Source organism: Lipophrys pholis (genome assembly GCF_963383615.2).
Source record: "Lipophrys pholis genome assembly, chromosome: 6".
NCBI lineage: Eukaryota > Metazoa > Chordata > Actinopteri > Blenniiformes > Blenniidae > Lipophrys > Lipophrys pholis.
The window spans coordinates 19043471-19060639 of NC_137629.1; the positions used below are offsets into that span (position 1 = coordinate 19043471).

Here is a 17169-nt window from a genome sequence, read left to right on the forward strand (position 1 = left end):
TAACCCCGCTAACCCTTACTCTTAAAAGAGAAAACCTCCTTTTGATATAAGCCTCAACCTTCCCATAACCCAGGACAGGAAAAAAAAACAACAACACTGCACCATCGGCGAGGGCGCTGTCAGTCATCTAGCCCATTAAGTGCATAACTGTTTACAGAGCTCAGCACTGAACTGCACATACATAATTTAAACTTGATCCTGAGAGAGTTATTCACCGACTTTTAAAATGTTCCACTGCTCAATGCAGCTTATCGTATTGGTCGGGCTTCCTGAAGCCCTGCGCGGTGCATCCAGCCGATTACAAATCACTTCACCTGTCTTTATCCCATTGAGATGCCCGCGGCCTGGAAAGCATTCATCCAGTGGCAGGACAGTGAGCAATAATAAGCACGGCACAAGCAATCCCATTGGAGCTTCAGCATAACGAAGCCGTGATCAGGGCTGAAAGACGTAATGATGTCACTGCTGATCCTTGAATCGTCCATCTGATGTTATCACACAATGTAATAGAGGACCTCCCTCCCCTTGCTTCTGTCCTCCTCGCTCAAACTGGCGAAGGGAGAGAATAGACGGTGGTTTCACGCCGAGTGCTTCCCATATTGTCTTCCCTCAGAGAGCACCTTGTTTTGAAGCCCCGTTGGCTGATATGCACTTTGCTGGGAAGAATGCACGGCGAAAAGCTTTGAAAGCTGAATATGGATGAATAATTAATGTATTTGACTAAGGAGAACAATAGTATGGAATAAAAGAGAAACACTAACACGCTGCTAACAGTAAAAAGCTGCAGCAGAGGAGAGGAGGCGAGCAGGAACTAAAGGAGCAACAACCTCCAGGGTAAGAAAAGAGCATCCAAAGTGCCTTCAGAAGAATAGAGTTCACACGGTAAAGACTAAAGAGCTGTGGCTTCCAGCCTTCCTGCTTCATGTACTGCTATCAACCTTAAAGCAGGGTGCATTTTGCCCGGGGCGATAGGGAAATCCCTCCTTCCTCTTTGTATCCCCCATTCTGCTGAATTATTGTCATCAGCAGTGGGAATAGTTCTATCTTCCTTCAACAGGATAAATGCTATTTCGCTGGCGGAACGTACAAAAAAAAAAATCCAACAAATGTTTTTATAAAGAGGAAGTGTCTCGCTATCAATTTGTTTCTGAAATGATCTTCTTCTTAAGAAGTTTCCACAGCAGATCCTCTTCCTTCATATCACCCCATCTCTGCCTCCTCCACTGTTAGACCAACCATCTCATGTCCTCCTTCACTACATCCATGAGTCTTCTGAGGTCTTCCTCTTCTCGCGCCCGGCAGCTTCATCTCCGACATCCACTATCTCTCGCCAGCACACGTCCCAAACATCTTAACCTGGCCCCTTGAGCTTTATCTCTGAACTGCTCAACCTCAGCTATCCCTGTCATCTCTTCATTTTTAATCCTGTCCATAAAGTAAGAAATTAATTTTCTGCTCTGGGGCTCATGGAGAGGCCACAGCTCCACTGTAATCCTGGTGCCACTGTCCTGGATTCCTATGAAAATGCTCTATTTCACAGTAAAAATACCCACTCGGCAGCCAGATAACTATCACTTTTCTTAATTTAAGTCACCTGAACCGAGCTTTCACAACCTGTTAGTTGCTGCAAAATAAAAGTGGCAGGATTTCTTTAAATATACAGCGAATACTAGACTAGAACCTATACCTATATCATTTATGCAGGAATACCATAAAACCAATGGAAAGAATAGACCTATTGTACAGTTTTGACACCACCTTAAGACTCTTAAATATGTTGAAATGTACTTAAGATGACTCAATTTACTGCAGTTATGTATTATATATATATATATATATATATATAGTAAAAAAACATATTTAATGAAGTTTGCTTGTCTACTTGAAAAACTGTAAACAGGCAAGAGTTTGAGCCATTTCTATTGCAACCATTTATACTTTTTGCACTTTTGATCATTTATTCATTACATTAGCCAAACTATTTCAACTACTTTTGAACCGTTTACCCAGCCACTTTAAGCCAAATATTCATCAATTTATACTGAGCATCTGTTTGAAGTATTATTGACTTTTATGCAGTTAGTTTAACTCTTTAAGCATTACTTTAATCAATTAGTTTTAACCATTTATTCAATCTGGGTCTTTTTTTCCAGCCCGCCTCTTGAAAAAAGCTTGATGTTTTTCTGCTCTTTTCCCTTCATCTCATTCAGAGTCATACATGAGCCTCTCGGCCTAATGCGGGAGTACCCTGTTGGGATCAGGGTGCACGCCGGTTTGGAAACAAAAGCTCAAGATTTTTAATTTACGCGTGAATTCATCGGTGCACAAGCCACAGAAAGCGCATCATTTAATACGTGCAGTTGATTTTTTTTTGTGTAATGCAAAAGTGTAATACGACAACAATAATTTCGTTCAATTTTTATGGACGGATTCAAGATTGTTGCTTAAATCAAGACCAGGATCTCTTTTTAAGCATGTAACCATGCAGTTATGTTGCCTAAACCTCAACAAATACAGTCAATTTAACAAATACGTGCTCTTTCTGTAATATTTACTGAGTTAATAATGAGAGGGAATCAGTATATTCCCAGACAAGGGGTTTTACAATGTGGGAGGGTGACCCCCACCTCTTTATACAGACTAAAACACAGCAAGGCTCAGCCCACATGAAGTTTCACCCCACATTTCTTTAATCTTACAATCTTCTTACTTGATTCAGACTTATAGATATTAAGGAGCTGTGAGGTGAGCTTTCTAACCAATTACCAACACCGAGCAGCTCCCATTGAGGTTGACAGGCAGTTAGAAAGCGATTTTTATACATATTGTGCAACTATTTATAATTAATGCTTCACCATCCACTCATTTCATTCCATCGTGATTTCTTGTAGAAAAATTAAAAGGAAAAATGAAGGCATCTCACTGTCCCCTACTGCCATTTTACCACCGGCTGTGATCTTTAAACTCTGGTTTCTTTCCCATCGCATGCAGGCATATGTACACACCCAGCTTTATAGTCCCACAGGAAACACAGACTCATGGTTCCAGTGTTAAAACTTTGGCATCATAGGAGATGTGGTATCTCTACCTCTCTTTTTGTCTCACAAACACTCCAAGCACAGACCCGTCTGGCTCGATATAACTCGTGATGGAGACTCGGGCATGAACAAACATCAAAACACACACACACACACACAAATCCTATGACATCTGTCTAATCTTCAGTCAAACACGGTGTATAGTTCCCACACCATATCAAAGGCTCAGCGGGGTGGTGGTGGGGGGAGGGGATGATGATGGCGTGGTCATTCTCAGCCCATGACTTTTTAGCTCAGTAAGTGAGCGAACTGATGCATTTGCCAAACAGATTTTCTATAATCCCCTCCAAAAACAATAAAAAAAAAAAAAGAACCTTGACATTTTGGCTGATTTCCCATTTTACAAATGTAATATCAGCGAGTGAAATTTAAATGAGGATTTGATAGATATGGCCGGAGCATGTGCGGATTTGGGTTGTTGTGCTTCTTTCAGGGGGACGTCGGGTCAACGCAATCTGCAGGAACTATGTGGAGGTAAAGTGCCGTGAGGCCTCGCGGGGCCCGTCTTCTCTCTTGACAGGTTAGTGTGTGTCGTGTGTGAGTGTTTTTTGCGCGGGTAAATAAAGAAGCTGGTAATCATCAGCACTCACCTGTGTCTGGTGTCGCGGTTCCTGATAATAAACCACAAAGGAGGGTTTGAAAAGAGGAGTGGAGAAGAAAAGAGAAGGGAAAAACAATTATTTAAGATGCTAATGAGAGTCACTCACAATTTCATAGGCTACCATGAGTCAATTCTCAACTCATAATGTGAGATTACGGGTGATTTAGATGACTGTATTGTTTCACATTAAATATTAACCTAAACAGGAAGCTTTTTGGCATTTCCTCCCCCCCAGGACCGGGAAGTATCAAATACAGACAGTGCGAAACCTCCGTCTGAACCAGAAATATTAGTCAGACATACAATAATAACACGGAATGAGAGAGTAAGGTTACATAAGGAGAACACTTTACAGGACAAATGACTGTGCAATCCCGTCGAGGTTCCACGCTTGAGAAAAGACTGAAATGGAGAATGTAGTGCCTGCAGCACACTGGCAGATATCATCGTCATAATCCAGCGGAAAAAAGTGTCTTTGTTTCACTGCAAAGACTTTCGGCTTCTCGCGCATCCTAAAGAGGCAGATGGGAGCGTGTGATGTCTGAACCTCACAAACCGCCTCTGCGCGGAGACAAACTTCACAAAGTGTTCTACCGAGATCAAACAGATCGCAACCGCAGATGCCGACCGGAGCTAATGCCACACTAACCCACATCGGCCCCGGCAATTCCGCTTTAATTGTGCTGAAAGTCAATCCGAGGCACGGAAATCCCACCGCTTCCCGATGTGGGAGATCTCTAAGTTACGCTCAGCGTGTGACAGGTTAACGCTCACTTGAGCTCCAGGACGGTCCTGGTGTATCCGTCCGGGTGGACCCGCCGGATGAAGTTGAAGTCGCCCACATAGAGGGAGCCGTCGGGGCCGTTGGCCAGAGCCACGGGAGCGAAGAGCATCATGTCCCGGGCGGCGCCGCTGCAGCTCGGGCCGCAGGGCACGCTCCGGTAGAAACCGTTCCCCATGACGGTGCTGATGACAGGAGGCTGCTGGGAGAGGAAGACGTTTTCTCCATTTCCTTTGTGAAGGATTCCTGAGGACAGAAAATAAATGCAATAAAACACCTTCATAAAAAACCCCTGAAACATAATTCATCAGTCAGCGCCAGTGCCACGGGTGATGGAATCGTATATAAACACAACACTTTTTTTACTCGAGTCTGAAGAGTTTTGGTTATTTCATATGACAGGTCATCTATTTCTCTTGCTTTGTCTGAACTCCTTTGGCTGGATTTGAAGGCAGGGAAGGAGATTTTAACTAACAAAAGTGATGTGACTCACTCATCTGGATTTGGCTTAAATTGGTCAGAATTTTAATTCTACATTTGCTCTGCTTTTAATAAAACATATCCCAACCACACAGCTTCCGAAAACTAAACTTCTTATTAATATCTACCGGCTATTTATTCCCAAACTTTACAGTCAGGGAGAAACATTGAATATAAGAAAGTTGGAAATCATTTCTCCGAGGCTTTAAGAATGATAACAGTTCCTTACTTCAAGGACTGCAAAGGAAATAAGTCTGTGACTTTATTGTGGAATTCAAGACAATTTCCTCATTGGGTGTTATTTTATCTCCTACTTCAAGAGCAGCAAATATAAATTTACTGCTGTAGCATTGCAAACGTTGTTTGTTTCAAAGATGTAAGACGATAATCCTGAATGTTGTTTCTCAGTCGATTTCAGTTAGTCCAAATCTTTTGGTGCCTTTGAGAAAAAACTTCCAAGAGCCAGAATACAAACTAAAGCCAGTTAAAAATAGCACATGTTCCGTGTGACTGATGTGGCCTGTGAGCGCGCCAGCGTCTACTCACCACTGTGTATGTTGAGGGCATGGTGTTTGTCCAGAGACCATCCTCCAAGGTTGGAGGGCACCAGTTCGAATCCCTGCATCAGGGCGGTCCTCCTCTCCCACTGGACCACGCCGGGACACGACTCGTACTCATAGCCCACCGACACTGAAACAAACGCAGGACGGATTGATCTCATGCAGAAATGTGGAACGGCCACGTACAACCAAACCCCGTTGCATTTAAGGCGGGAGCCTGTGAGGCCAAATGACCCCCCCCCCGACAGCCTGACTCCAGACACACACTCCCCCACTGACCGTATCGCTCAAAACTGTATTGTATTGAGACGGATGAAAGGCCTGCAGTCAGACCTCATCAGTGTGTGTGTGTGTGTGTGTGTGTGTGTGTGTGTGTGTGTGTGTGTGTGTGTGTGTGTGTGTGTGTGTGTGTGTTCCAGAGAGATCAAGGAGGAGTGGAGGCGTAATCAGGAGGAGCCTGTCTTCATGAAGCAGCCCTAGAATTAGCTGCTTGGCCTCTTAGTTGTAATGATACGCTGTGCAGCTTCCCACTACAACTAACAACTATCAACAGCTTTTTTTTTTTTCCTTCCCTCTTTTCTTTTTTCCTTTTTGGCTTGGCAGGCTTAAATATGTTTCGGCAGTAAATTTCCATTTGGAATATGTTTAAAGGCGGCAGGTGACAAAGCTGTAGGCGCCCTTAAAACATACCGCACTTGCATGGGTGTCGTACTCAAACACAAAACAGGAATGCTTACATGGGTAAACACCAAATATTCACTTCAGTTGACGCACTTCAGATGTATTTAAAGGAAGGAGTCTAAATTTGTGTCATTTTATGTTTTCTTTACATGGCGGCCAAGTGATCATATTGAAAATCTGCCCAGCAATCTGCATCTAAGGTTAATTGGTGACTTTAAATTGCCTGTAGGAGCCATGGAAATGTGTGCTGATATCTGTGTTGCCATGTGATGGACTCATTCGCCTATAGCCAGCTGGTATTGGATGAAGCGGTATATCGTATAGATGGTTGGATCTATTTTTACTTATTTCACACTACAGCTACTGTGTGGGTGCAGTCTGTGCAGGCATTCATCGGGGCCATGAGGGCTGGAGCCTATCCCAGCTACACTATGCACATAGTAAAAGACCTGCCATCTTTTCTCCTCATATCTCCAGAAAAGCGGTTATATATATAAATTTTTGTAATTCAAATGCGCACATTCAACCTATAGGCAATTTAGAGTTATTCGTAAAACCCACAGCTCATACAGAAGTTATTAGCGCTTTGATATACATTCAAAAAGTGTATATTATGTTAATTAAGTCAATGAAGAACGGTGAAAACGTCGTTGCTTTCATTCAGTTAGACTTTGTTTTCGCCTTTTTCATTTTATCTTCTTCGCAACTAGAGCAGTTTTGAATGATTTTCAAAGCAGATTTGACCTATTAACTTCAATTATTTATATATTTACCCATTTATTTCTTCATTTATAGCCCTTTATATCCAGGAGATAATGTATTTGGGGGGAAAAAAAACAATGTTTATTTAAGTCTAGCTTTCTTAAAGCTTCAGTGGCAGCCAGTAACGATGGGCTAAATAACCACATGTGGCTCCAGAGCTGCAAGTTGCAGATCCTTGATCTAGAGTCTGCACATTAAACACTGTTTGTCACTTCATTAGGAACACGTGTGCAATGCAGTGCATATGATAACGTCAATCTCTAAATATAATAAAGTTAGAGGTAATTATTTCTTTATTGTTCTCTGATAATAGAAGTGCATTTTTGAATTGGCTCCATTTTTGTGGCCAAACTTCAACTCTCCCCTTTTCAAAAATTCAACAAACTTTATTACTGCGTTGCCTACTTTTCTTTAACCCGTTAGGACCTGAGGCAACATTTGCGTGGATCCCTTGAAGACCAGGTACAACATTTCTGTGCTTTTCTCTATGATTTCAACTTTTATTTTTTTTTTTCCCATGTGTATTTCAGTGAACCCCCATGCATTTCATCAGACTGGCCTTCAAAACGATGGCATCATCTAAAATGCGCACACATTGCTTTTCGTCTCGAAAAGTATTCAGACGCGACTTCAGGTCAAAGCTGCTTTAACTGGTTTTTGGGCCACTTGGGGGCATCGGGAAGGATCGTAAACAGAAACATTGGATATTATCTGACTGTAAAGTTTTGATATTTCGAAAACAAGCAGTAACTTTTTCCGTTGTTTTGAGTCTTGTTTCACTGATGGATCAAAAACCTTCGGGTTGCTCAATGTCTGGATTTTTTCAAAAGTTGGTCGCTAACTGCATCTGCTTTTTGGAGAAGGGATGAACAGTTTTTTGTTTTTTTTTAAACAGAAGAACTGCATGTTTTCGACAGAAATAACGAGATTAAATCCTGTCATCCTGTAGGAAGTGTAAACTTATCATTTTATGTGGATGATAACTTTACCAAGGGTTTCCCAAAAAAAGTGCTGGAATCAAACGTGTCAAATCAATACATGTCTTTTTTAAAGTAGTATGTTGCATGGTTTTGATAAGCGAGAGCTTCTATTTCTGTGTGCTTTGTTGGTGATTCAAATTGTAAACCTTAATCAGCAATCTTCTTCAACCTTTAGCAAATAAATGTCCAGATGCCTGCTTTATTTTTCTGCTACAGTGGGCAAAACCCACAATCACACACTGCATATATAGTCACCAATAATTTAATAATTGTCATTAATGTAATCGTGTTGGCCATTTTGAATGTAATAAAGCCAATAATATAACTTTCCAAAAATGTAATAAAATAGCAAAATATCTTTTTGTAATGTAAGCAATGAGACATGACCACATTCTACACTTTTAAGTAATAATAATAAAATAGGGTTATAAAACAGTGTCTGGTGCACAGTAAAACGACTGCGTGGCTTCCATACAACTGCATAGTTACAATAAAAAAAACATACTCACACACAAATATTGTTATATTCAATCCTTTAAATTATATAAACAGTTATATAAAAATTTGCTAAACTTTAATAAATCCCCCACTCTAACTATTAGATTAATAAGACATTGTTGGCTCTTACAATATGCATCCTCACCTCAATGCAATGACTATCACAATTTTCACATTCACTATGAATGTTCTTCTTAAGCAAACTGCAGAAAACCTGCCAAAAAGTCCACAAAATGCAGTCCTATTGATGTATTACTACAATATTAGCTACAGTTATTAGATACTTTAAATGCTACTCCTTCATTGTTTATTAGATTATTGTCAAAATGTCATTATGACAATGGCTCAAATATCCTTACAGCTACACTATTTCCAAGTTATTACAATTGTGGCTTCATTACATTCAAATTAGCCAAAAATTATGTTTTTCCTGGAAGTTGTCACAGTATTGACTGGTACATTGGTGGATTGAAAAGAGAAATCAAGTCACCAGCTAAAAAAGTTAAAGCAAAGCTGTGTTTCATGCATCATGCAAAGTCATTTCCATTTGATTCATAATTTCTCATTGACCTCATGCAGGCAGGTCGGGGCACACCGACAGGCTATATGCAGCAGTAAAAAGCTTCTTTGAGGTTACGCTCGGCGCCTCATTTATTTGTGCGAAAAGTAAGGATTACCACCGCTGTAATGAACCGTCTCAATATATTATATCCGCTGGCGGTGGCATAAAGAGGTGGACTTTTAAAATCTTTCACCACTGAAGCAGAATTATCTAACCTATGTTTAATATTAAGTTCTGCAACTCGATGTAACGTTGCCTAAATGAAGATAACCACGTTTTGTCGCGTGCGGATGGCTCGGCACGTCTGACACACGAGCCGTGGAGAAACAGTTGTCACTGTCAATCACTGTTGGCACTGATCTCCCCTAACTTGCTTCACTGTAGACCAACATGCCAGAGAATTGATGGGCGTTCGAAGGGAAGCTGGGGAGCAGAGTCAGCATAAAGACCGAGTTGAGACGGTGGAATACACAAGCAGGGGGAGTGCACATTATGCACAAGCTCGGGAGATTCCCTTTAACACGGAGAGAAACTCTCAGCAGACACATGGGGCCAGCTTAAATCTCCAACTTGGTGAGTACAATCGATAAGGTGATTGGGGAGGGAAAATAATGGGTAATTTGGGACACCGGGGGATTCTCGGGGAGAAAAAGAGGCCTCACTGTGTTGGACAAAAGTTCCCAGTCCAGGAGCTCTCTCTTTGGTGCATTCAAAAGACCCATTTGTTTCAATTCTGTGCGTCTCAGGCTCTGTTGGGCTTGTAATCTTGTGATTTTGAAGGACAGAAACTGAGCCGAGAGGCAATTAATTTGAATGTGTGTGGAAGCAATGCTTGGTTAAACAGATTTTAAGTAAACAAAAGACTGTCTCAAGAAAAACATACATTAATCTTTATAGCAATTTAAGTACGCTTTAGGTCAAATGACAAATTACATTCCTCCTTTAAGGACCTGTAAGTCGAAACAGTCCAATGAAAGTTGTCTTTAAATATATAGAGGACGCTTTTATTTATAAAATCTGATATTAGAACTGGTTTTATCCGAGGAATCAACTTCTCCCAGGACAAAAGGGTCAAAGCCATCTCGAAAGGGAAAGTGTCAGTGTATTGAGAAGTGCTTCACAACCTAATAATAGTGTTACTATATTACAAGAAATGACAAAAACGCATCAACACACATGTAACACTCCCTCACAAACAATACGGCAGCACACCGGGGTCTGTAAACGCACACTCAATATCTCACAGGTGAAAGCTTTCATTCCCCACTGCTGCAGCCTCGGGCAATGTGTTCACCCCGCCAAACAGAGCATGATCTCCCTTTCTCCAACACTCCCCGACATGTGTGTGTGAGTGTGTGTGTTTGTGTGTGTGTGTGTGTGTGTGTGTGTGTGTCTGTGTGCGTGTGCGTGTGCTCGCCTGTGTCGTCGCACCGACAAAAGGAACTATAGAGAGGGGTGGATCAGGGGAAAACATTGGTAGAGGAGAGAAGAACAACAGAGGGCAGAGAAAACACGAGCGAGGTAACAGGGGAGATCAGAGAGAATGGAGGAAATAACAAGCCGGGGAGGAAAGAAAGGCGAGTTCACGACAGGACAGAAACACAGGAAGCACAGCGAGCGTGGAGGGACATAGGAGGCGAGGGAATTGGCTAAGGAGAGCAAGGCTTTTTTGTTTTTACAATGCAGGGTAAATAAATGTAAAAAAAACAAACAACTCAGGATCATTTGAGTAGTGGGGAGGTGAAAGATCATGATGAAGATCAGCTGTAACAGATAAGCAAGAGGAAGGGATGGATCAGGAGGCAAGAGAGGGCCCGAGGACGGAAAGATGCAATCTTTGCTCAAGACCCGACACTCGAGTGGACAAAGCCTGTGGTAAGCCTGATCTCAGTGCTTATGGAAAACTCCCCCCTCTCTCTCTCTCTCTCGCTCTCTCTCTCTCTCTCTCTCTCTCTCTCTCCCCCTCACAGCTGTACTGTTTGTCCTCAGCTTTCCACAAAGGAAAGACGCGCACATCATCTCTGCAATTACCAATAGGAAGTTCAAAGGTTTAAGCAGCGATGGCGTCCTAAAGAGGCCCGTTTTCACCATAATGATCCAAAAGTGCAACGGCAATAACAGTTTTACATCCCATACATCTTTTTCTCGCAGCGGTGGGAGAAGACACTGGAGGAAACGAAGACATTAGGCCACATTTATGAGAACTTTCCGTGCGCTGATTTGTATTTTGTGTACGCTCACAAAAATTCAAATGCCGTGTGGCTCCGCAGAGCCAGCTCTGTCAAAACTGTCCAGAAGCGCTGCCTCCCTGCCACTGCAGATGTTATCTTTACTGCCAGCAGCCTCGCTGTACTGTATACTTCCACAGCTCTCCATCTCTCAGTACAACACTCGTCTCCTATATTGTCAGAGCTGAAGTACCTGACGGGGGTGGATCATGGTCTCAGACTGCATGTACTGAACTTTCTCAGCTCTCGCCGAATTAATTACCCCTTCTGAATCCGTTATTAATCTTTGAATTATAGGCAACACTTCCTCCTATGCGGTAAAAAAAGATCTTTTCAATCTACTATTAAAAGAAAGTAAGCCTGGATGCCACAGTTTCTATCAGGAAATCTCGCTTTTCTAAGCAGCAGGCAGTCCCTTAACAACTGGTTGATCACCTTTTGAATGGTCAATCATTTACACAATGACTTCCAATCAGGCTTTTGTGCGAACCGGTGTTGAAACAGTCCCTTATAGACACACCGGCTAAAAGAGATGACGATCAAATTTCTGCTCTGGCGCGGGCTGGATCTCAGCACGGCGTTTCAAACAGTTGATCAAAACGACCCTTTTCAAAGGGGGTGTATCAAACCTCCACTTCTCTCTTATCCGAAGGAAAAAAAAAAACATTTCACCGACTCTCTCCCAGGATTTCACGTATAGATAAACCACGCTAAACAGGATTTCACCGTACAAACCAAAGGGAACCCGAAGCCTGTTTTCAGGAGTGGTTCAACATTTTGGGAAGTGTGCCTACTTCTTTTGTTGTCAAGAGGTCTCATACTTGCAAAGAGGCACTTCTAAAACTAATTAATTAAAAGGTACTTTCGCTTTTAAAGTGGAACTTCATCCCCGGGTCTGAGGCTAATTCCACCCGCTAATCATGTTCCTTCAACTCCTTCTTGATGAACATCAGCCAAGACCTGGCAGAAGATGGATTCCTGGCAACCGTTGGGTTTCCCGCGAGAAATGGTTACAGTGTGTGACAAAACAATTTATTCATTAAAACTTGTTGATTCTAAACTGTGAGCTTTAAAGGTGTGATTTTTCAAGTGTGATGCAGGCGGAACACGCAATGAGGATGAATCAATAAATCAAAAATAGACAATTAACCGACTGAAAAGAGTGTGTGACAGTTTTCCTCCTCCGTTCAGACACTCCTCCTCCACCCTCTCCTCATCAGCTTGTTTAGCCTGCTGGCGTCGGCACCTCTCAGTCTGCCGCCCCAGCACACAACAGCAAACAATAAAGCTCCTCCACCACAGACTCATAAAACATCCCCAGCATGGTTCGACAGATGTTAAAGGACCGGAGCCTCCTCGGCAAACAGAGGTGGCTCTGACTTTTCTCGTAGAGGTCATCCGTGTGCTTTGTCCAGTCCAATCTGGTGCGAATGAACACCCCCAGATATTTGTAGTGCTCAACAATATCAACACTGTGGGATTTCCGGATGTCTCCTCACATCCACAGCCAACTTCTTATTGTTGTGCCAATGTTGAGTCCCAGATCATTGAAAATCTCCTAATCCAACTCAAAACCTAAATGGTGAATCACGACACTTACTTGTAGTCTATGTTAAGTAGAGAACATTTGTACTTTGGTTGGACAAAGTTCTACTTAAAAAAATAAATAAAAAATGCTTGTTTCAAACACAGTTGCCGCACAAAGAGGATCAGATGAAATAAAAACCTAAAAAAGCTTCTGAGTATGAGTGAAATTGAACCACATGAATGGGTCTCTGATGGACAGAAACAAAGACAAAATGCTCAGTTGTTCACGCGAGCCACAGTAGAAATGATTGGCTATCAAATCCTCTTTCCATGAATTGGCAGCAAAAACCCAAAGGACCTTTAATCATGTAAAAACTTATGTAAGAGGCTTTTTTGTCACACACACACACACACACACAGAGGCAGGATATTAACTTGATTATCTCTGAATGACAAAACAACTGTGAGCTGATGTTATTAGTACATTTGCTTTGCTGGAAGGTTATTAGAATTTATCATTAGTTTAGTATTTGTACGTTTCCACAGGCTTGCACACGGCGCTCGGGACTGCTGCTGTTTTTCATCTTGTCCCTGATTATTCGGATGCTCACTTAAACAGTTTCATGTGAATAATAACAAATTAGCAAGTTCACACACTTTTCTCTTGACCCAGATATTCTTTTTTTTTTTGTTTTTGGTTAAAGGATTATCTGCTGTTTTGCAGTCCCCAGGGACAGCAGGGACAAAACAGGATATTAAAGGGAATGTTTTCAGCCCGATTCAAGCTGTGAGCTTTGCAGTTAATGGTCAGCAGGACACCAGAGCACCCCGTGTGCTTTTTAGATTTTTCTCTTATTTAAACAGGAAATGGGAGCGTGTTTACGAAGAAAGCTCGCTGCATTTCATGTTCCACCTACCAGTTGCATAAGTGAGGCCCCAAACCTCCTGGCCGTACACATCCGTCTTGTTCCAGACCAGCCTGTGGACCAAACCGGGCCCGGCGGGGTACCAGCGCTGGTACAGCCTCCCTTGGACGGAGGCGCGGACATGCACTTTGGACAGGCCGCCCAGCGGGGAGACGGGGGACGACGGGGAGGGGGGTGTGAGCAGGATCCGCAGCAGGGACAGGTAGCCCGCGGCGCGGGTGCTCAAGTAGTTGAGCTTCACGAAGGCTCCTGGGATAGAAACCTCCTCCTGCACCGCCTGGGGAGAACAAGATGGAGTACAGGGTGAGAAATACAGGTGATGAGAGGATGGATGAGACATGAAACGTGAGAAAGGGAAAGGTGTTTTATGATTACTTTATACTTGTGTAATGAGCTTGCGTAATAAGTGCTAAGGGGGGGGGGGGGGGGGGGGGGGCAGATGCAGCACAGAGAAAGTGTGTCAATTTTATCCTTATTTTAGGAGATGGAATAAAATAAAATCTGTGGTCATGCCTGTCACTATAGAGGGATAATACTAAATACTAAATACTAAATAAATGCACCACATGCTGCTCAGTGATCCTGAGAGGCTGTGGCTCCCCTGGGGGGCACCAGAGAGCTTCAGGAGAGACATCAGGACCATCTAGGGGGGGTTCAGGAAAATGCCTTTTCCCGGCATACCTCTTTTCTTTTCATTTTTAAGATGAAATCATCACAAACAAGTTTAAACGTGAAACTATAGGTTGTTTTTCAGAACTGAAACCGTAGGCATCAAACAAGCACAAGAAGATGCTTTCCCATTACCATTAGCATTCATATATCTTAATGCAACAATTATAAGGAAGTCAGGCATTCAAATAAACCCAAAAAAAACGTTTCTTGCCCTGTGGTTGGTTCAAGCTCTGTGAGGGGGTTTCATCCTCCTACGTTTTGAGAACCAAGGGTTCAATTCACTGATTTATTTCCATCAAAAAAATTCTTCAACACGAACAAATCCAGGACATTAAAAAAAAAAAACCACCAGAAAACAAATTGAATTTCCCAGCCAAGGTGAACACGTGGGGATGACTAAGCTCATTGAAACACCTTTCTCTTCTCTCCACAAATTGACTTGCGGGCTGATTTTCCTGAGGTGTTATCATGGGCACAAAATGTGCCGTCATTCATTTTGAAGATCTTGTCACAACAATCTCACCGGATGCTGTTGATTCAGCTCGGACTGTGAAGCGAACATAAAGTACTTGCGAATACAAATAAGGATGTCTTCAGGTGATGTTGTCGGTTTTCCTACATCCACCATGGACGGCGTGACCGTAGCACATGCCGGATTTGACATTTATGTTCTGCGACCCATCAATTGTCGGCTTTGTGTGTTTATGCGCTGAGAAAGTCGATGGAGCCGCTATAAGGTCAAGACGAGGTTCTGTTTATTGGAAGAAGAAAAACCTTTGGCGTTACATTAGGAGGAAAATATATAATCACCAGTCTGACCTCCACATTTGACAACCGGGCGACCTCATTTGCCTCCATGGCGAAGAAGTATATGAATAGCACTAATCTGCATGTCGTTCTTTTTGGAATTTGCATGATACAAATATGACTAGAAGTGAATTTACAAAAGCCGGAAAGACCCGGAACGGTTCGTTGCAGAGCTGCTAAAAAAAACAAACTGTGTGTGTCTTGGCTTCATTCTTCCTGACACACAAAACAGCACACTGCTAGTTTTCATACAGGTTTTAGTCATGTCAGTGGCGGCTCTGTCAGCAGCTATAGGACTGAAAAAGTTTTGAACAGACATTTATGGCCCCGAGCCATGAAATCCTCCTGACTTTGGTGATCCCCTCACTTCTGCCGATCCCCCATCAGGTTGACATTTTTGTCTTTTCAGTAAAATGTCACAACAACTTTTACATGGGAAGCCGCGCAGAAATGTGCAAAAGCGTTCCGAGTCGTACCGCAGAATGACTTTGGAACCAAAACACATTCAGGAATACGAGCTCCCCTCAGTATGAACTGTGAAAACATCCGTTTTATTCTCCATTCTTCTCTGACAGACAATTACTTCCTGGATTGATTGGGTAATTGTAATGCCTTAAAAATGTTACAAAATAGTGGGAAAGTGTTGAAATGTATTCAGTTAGAGAAAGATTCTCAACAAAATACAACCAAAAATTGGCTCTTTTTTTTTTTAAACACCTTTGCTTATGAAAAGAATAAGTCAACAAATATAAAAATGAGTTATTGTGATTTGAAAATCAAAGTAACTCATCTGCTCAGCCTAATCTGCCTGTTAGTCCGACTATTTGCATAGATTAAAATACCTGCAGCTCAGGCACAGCGGCTCCTTTCTCTGCACATCCTCCGGTGTATCTGGGAAGAGGGTAGGGCAGCACCAGCGGATAGGGACTCAGAACATTCCTGACGTCACATTTAGGAGTCTTCGCGTCCTCCCTGGACATGATCACTTGATCCAGAACCAGGAAGTTGTTGTTGGGGGTCCATACGGTGCGTGTCTGTTGGACGAAGGGGGGCCGCTGGAACAGCAGCGTGACAGACATGGCGCCCAAGGTCACCAGGTCGAAACTGGAAATGAAAAAAGATGAATTAAGTTTGAGATAAAAAATCTAAAATAAAGAATAAGGAAGGGATTTTTTGTATGTATGGACAGGTTTATACCTCCCGTCCTGCCTGCTGATGGTGTAACCGTACTCTGGGTGCTGCGGGAAGGTGATGTTAACTCCAACCAGAGGAGAGCCGTCCTGCAGCGCGACGCTGCCTCGGATCACCGCCACCCGACTGCCACAATGAAGAGAGAGAGAGATGAGAACCCGGCGGATTTACAATGATGGAGAACGTAATCACTGTTTGAGGAGAGAGGCATATTGTGAAGCGCTAACCACACGACCTTGTGCGTGAAGAGAAAGCTGCTGCATTTATTCTACTCGGCGCGATCCTCTTGTTCAGTGCAGAGAAATCTGCCAGCGATTGCCAGGATACAAGGAACATAAATATAGCTTCGCCCACAGTAAAACCTTTCAACACCTTGTCATGTAAAAAACAAAACTTGCACATCATGTTTATATTACAGTGACAGTGTTACCTACAGGAAAAGAGGCTTGGATTTATTTTTATTTTTTTTACTTTAAATAGGTCTCAAACCTGCAAACACATCTCAGCCAATCTGAAAGATTCATTTTGATTTTGCAGGTAAGATGTGAAATATGTTTAAATCCAGAATAACGTCTGCAGTTTTCAAATAAGAACAAATTCATACGGGCAGATGTGGTGCACACACACTTACACACACACTCACACGCTCATTGATGGAGTGTGTTACTCCAGATGAGGGATAAATGAAGGATGGCGAGACTTCTCCGGGTGACTGCATCGCCCCGTTTGTTACTCCAACTCTGAAAGCCACCATCGATTTCTTTTCTGATAAAATGGCCACATAATTAATTTATTTGTTTATTCTACGAGTGAAC

At 42.5% G+C, this 17169-nt stretch overlaps 1 protein-coding gene across 1 annotated transcript in view; it reads right to left on the minus strand.

The window, feature by feature from the left end:
• tenm1 (teneurin transmembrane protein 1) overlaps nt 1–17169 on the minus strand; it is a gene marked incomplete at its 5' end in the record, with an annotated part of 195095 nt that overhangs the window by 58633 nt on the left and 119293 nt on the right. Inside the window, 6 exons of the mRNA XM_080465661.1 lie at nt 3689–3709; nt 4474–4726; nt 5507–5650; nt 13676–13961; nt 16006–16267; nt 16361–16480. Of these exons, the coding sequence (XP_080321787.1) occupies nt 3689–3709; nt 4474–4726; nt 5507–5650; nt 13676–13961; nt 16006–16267; nt 16361–16480 (1086 nt within the window). The remainder of the gene's footprint in view (nt 1–3688; nt 3710–4473; nt 4727–5506; nt 5651–13675; nt 13962–16005; nt 16268–16360; nt 16481–17169) is intronic.